This window comes from Eimeria mitis, genomic scaffold (assembly GCF_000499745.2).
Source record: "Eimeria mitis Houghton genomic scaffold, Emh_scaff1008, whole genome shotgun sequence".
In the NCBI taxonomy this organism is placed as follows: domain Eukaryota; phylum Apicomplexa; class Conoidasida; order Eucoccidiorida; family Eimeriidae; genus Eimeria; species Eimeria mitis.
The window spans coordinates 1,613-2,167 of record NW_013567049.1 but is presented as its reverse complement, the minus strand read 5'-3'; the positions used below and the strand labels follow the sequence as shown (position 1 = coordinate 2,167).

The window sequence follows — 555 nt, the reverse complement described above, 5'->3', positions numbered from 1 at the left end:
CTGCTGCTGCTGCTGCTGCTGCTGCTGGTGCTGCTGCTGCTGCTGCTGCTGCTGCTGCTGCTGCTGCTGCAGGTATGCAACAAAGCTGTAGTTAACATAACTGTGGACCCGTTGGCTCTGTCGCGGCGGCTTGAGAGAGACGTGCAGCGCCTGAAGCAGCAGCTGCAGATCACCAATTCTCTCATGGGCAAACAACCACAAGTAAACCCTAAACCCTAAACCCTAAACCCTAAACCCTAAACCCTAAACACTAGATAGTGAAGCCGTCTGCGTTGTAAGAACGTTAGTTGGCTTGTTAGTCTTTTTTGCTGCTGTCGTAGCTTCAGGGTTTAGGGTTTAGGGTTTAGGGTTTGCTAGTAGTGAGCTTGGTGGTGTTCCGAGTGTATGGGCGCCAGGCTTGAGGGTTTAGGGTTTAGGGTTTAGGGTTTAGGGTTTAGGGTTTAGGGTTTTCAGTCTAACGAGCCATCGACCCCTGAGGAGATGGAGGAGATGAGGAAGACGGCCACCCTCTTTCTCAATGGGGAGCAGCAAGACATACAGTTCACCTCTGTCAGG

At 51.9% G+C, this 555-nt stretch overlaps 1 protein-coding gene across 1 annotated transcript in view; it reads left to right on the top strand.

Annotated features, from left to right (window-relative positions):
- The window catches only part of EMH_0027310 (kinesin motor domain-containing protein, putative), a gene marked incomplete at both ends in the record, with an annotated part of 2,718 nt that overhangs the window by 963 nt on the left and 1,200 nt on the right, over positions 1-555 (top strand). The window contains 2 exons of the mRNA XM_013494011.1: positions 73-201; positions 454-555. Coding sequence (XP_013349465.1) covers positions 73-201; positions 454-555 — 231 coding nt within the window. The remainder of the gene's footprint in view (positions 1-72; positions 202-453) is intronic.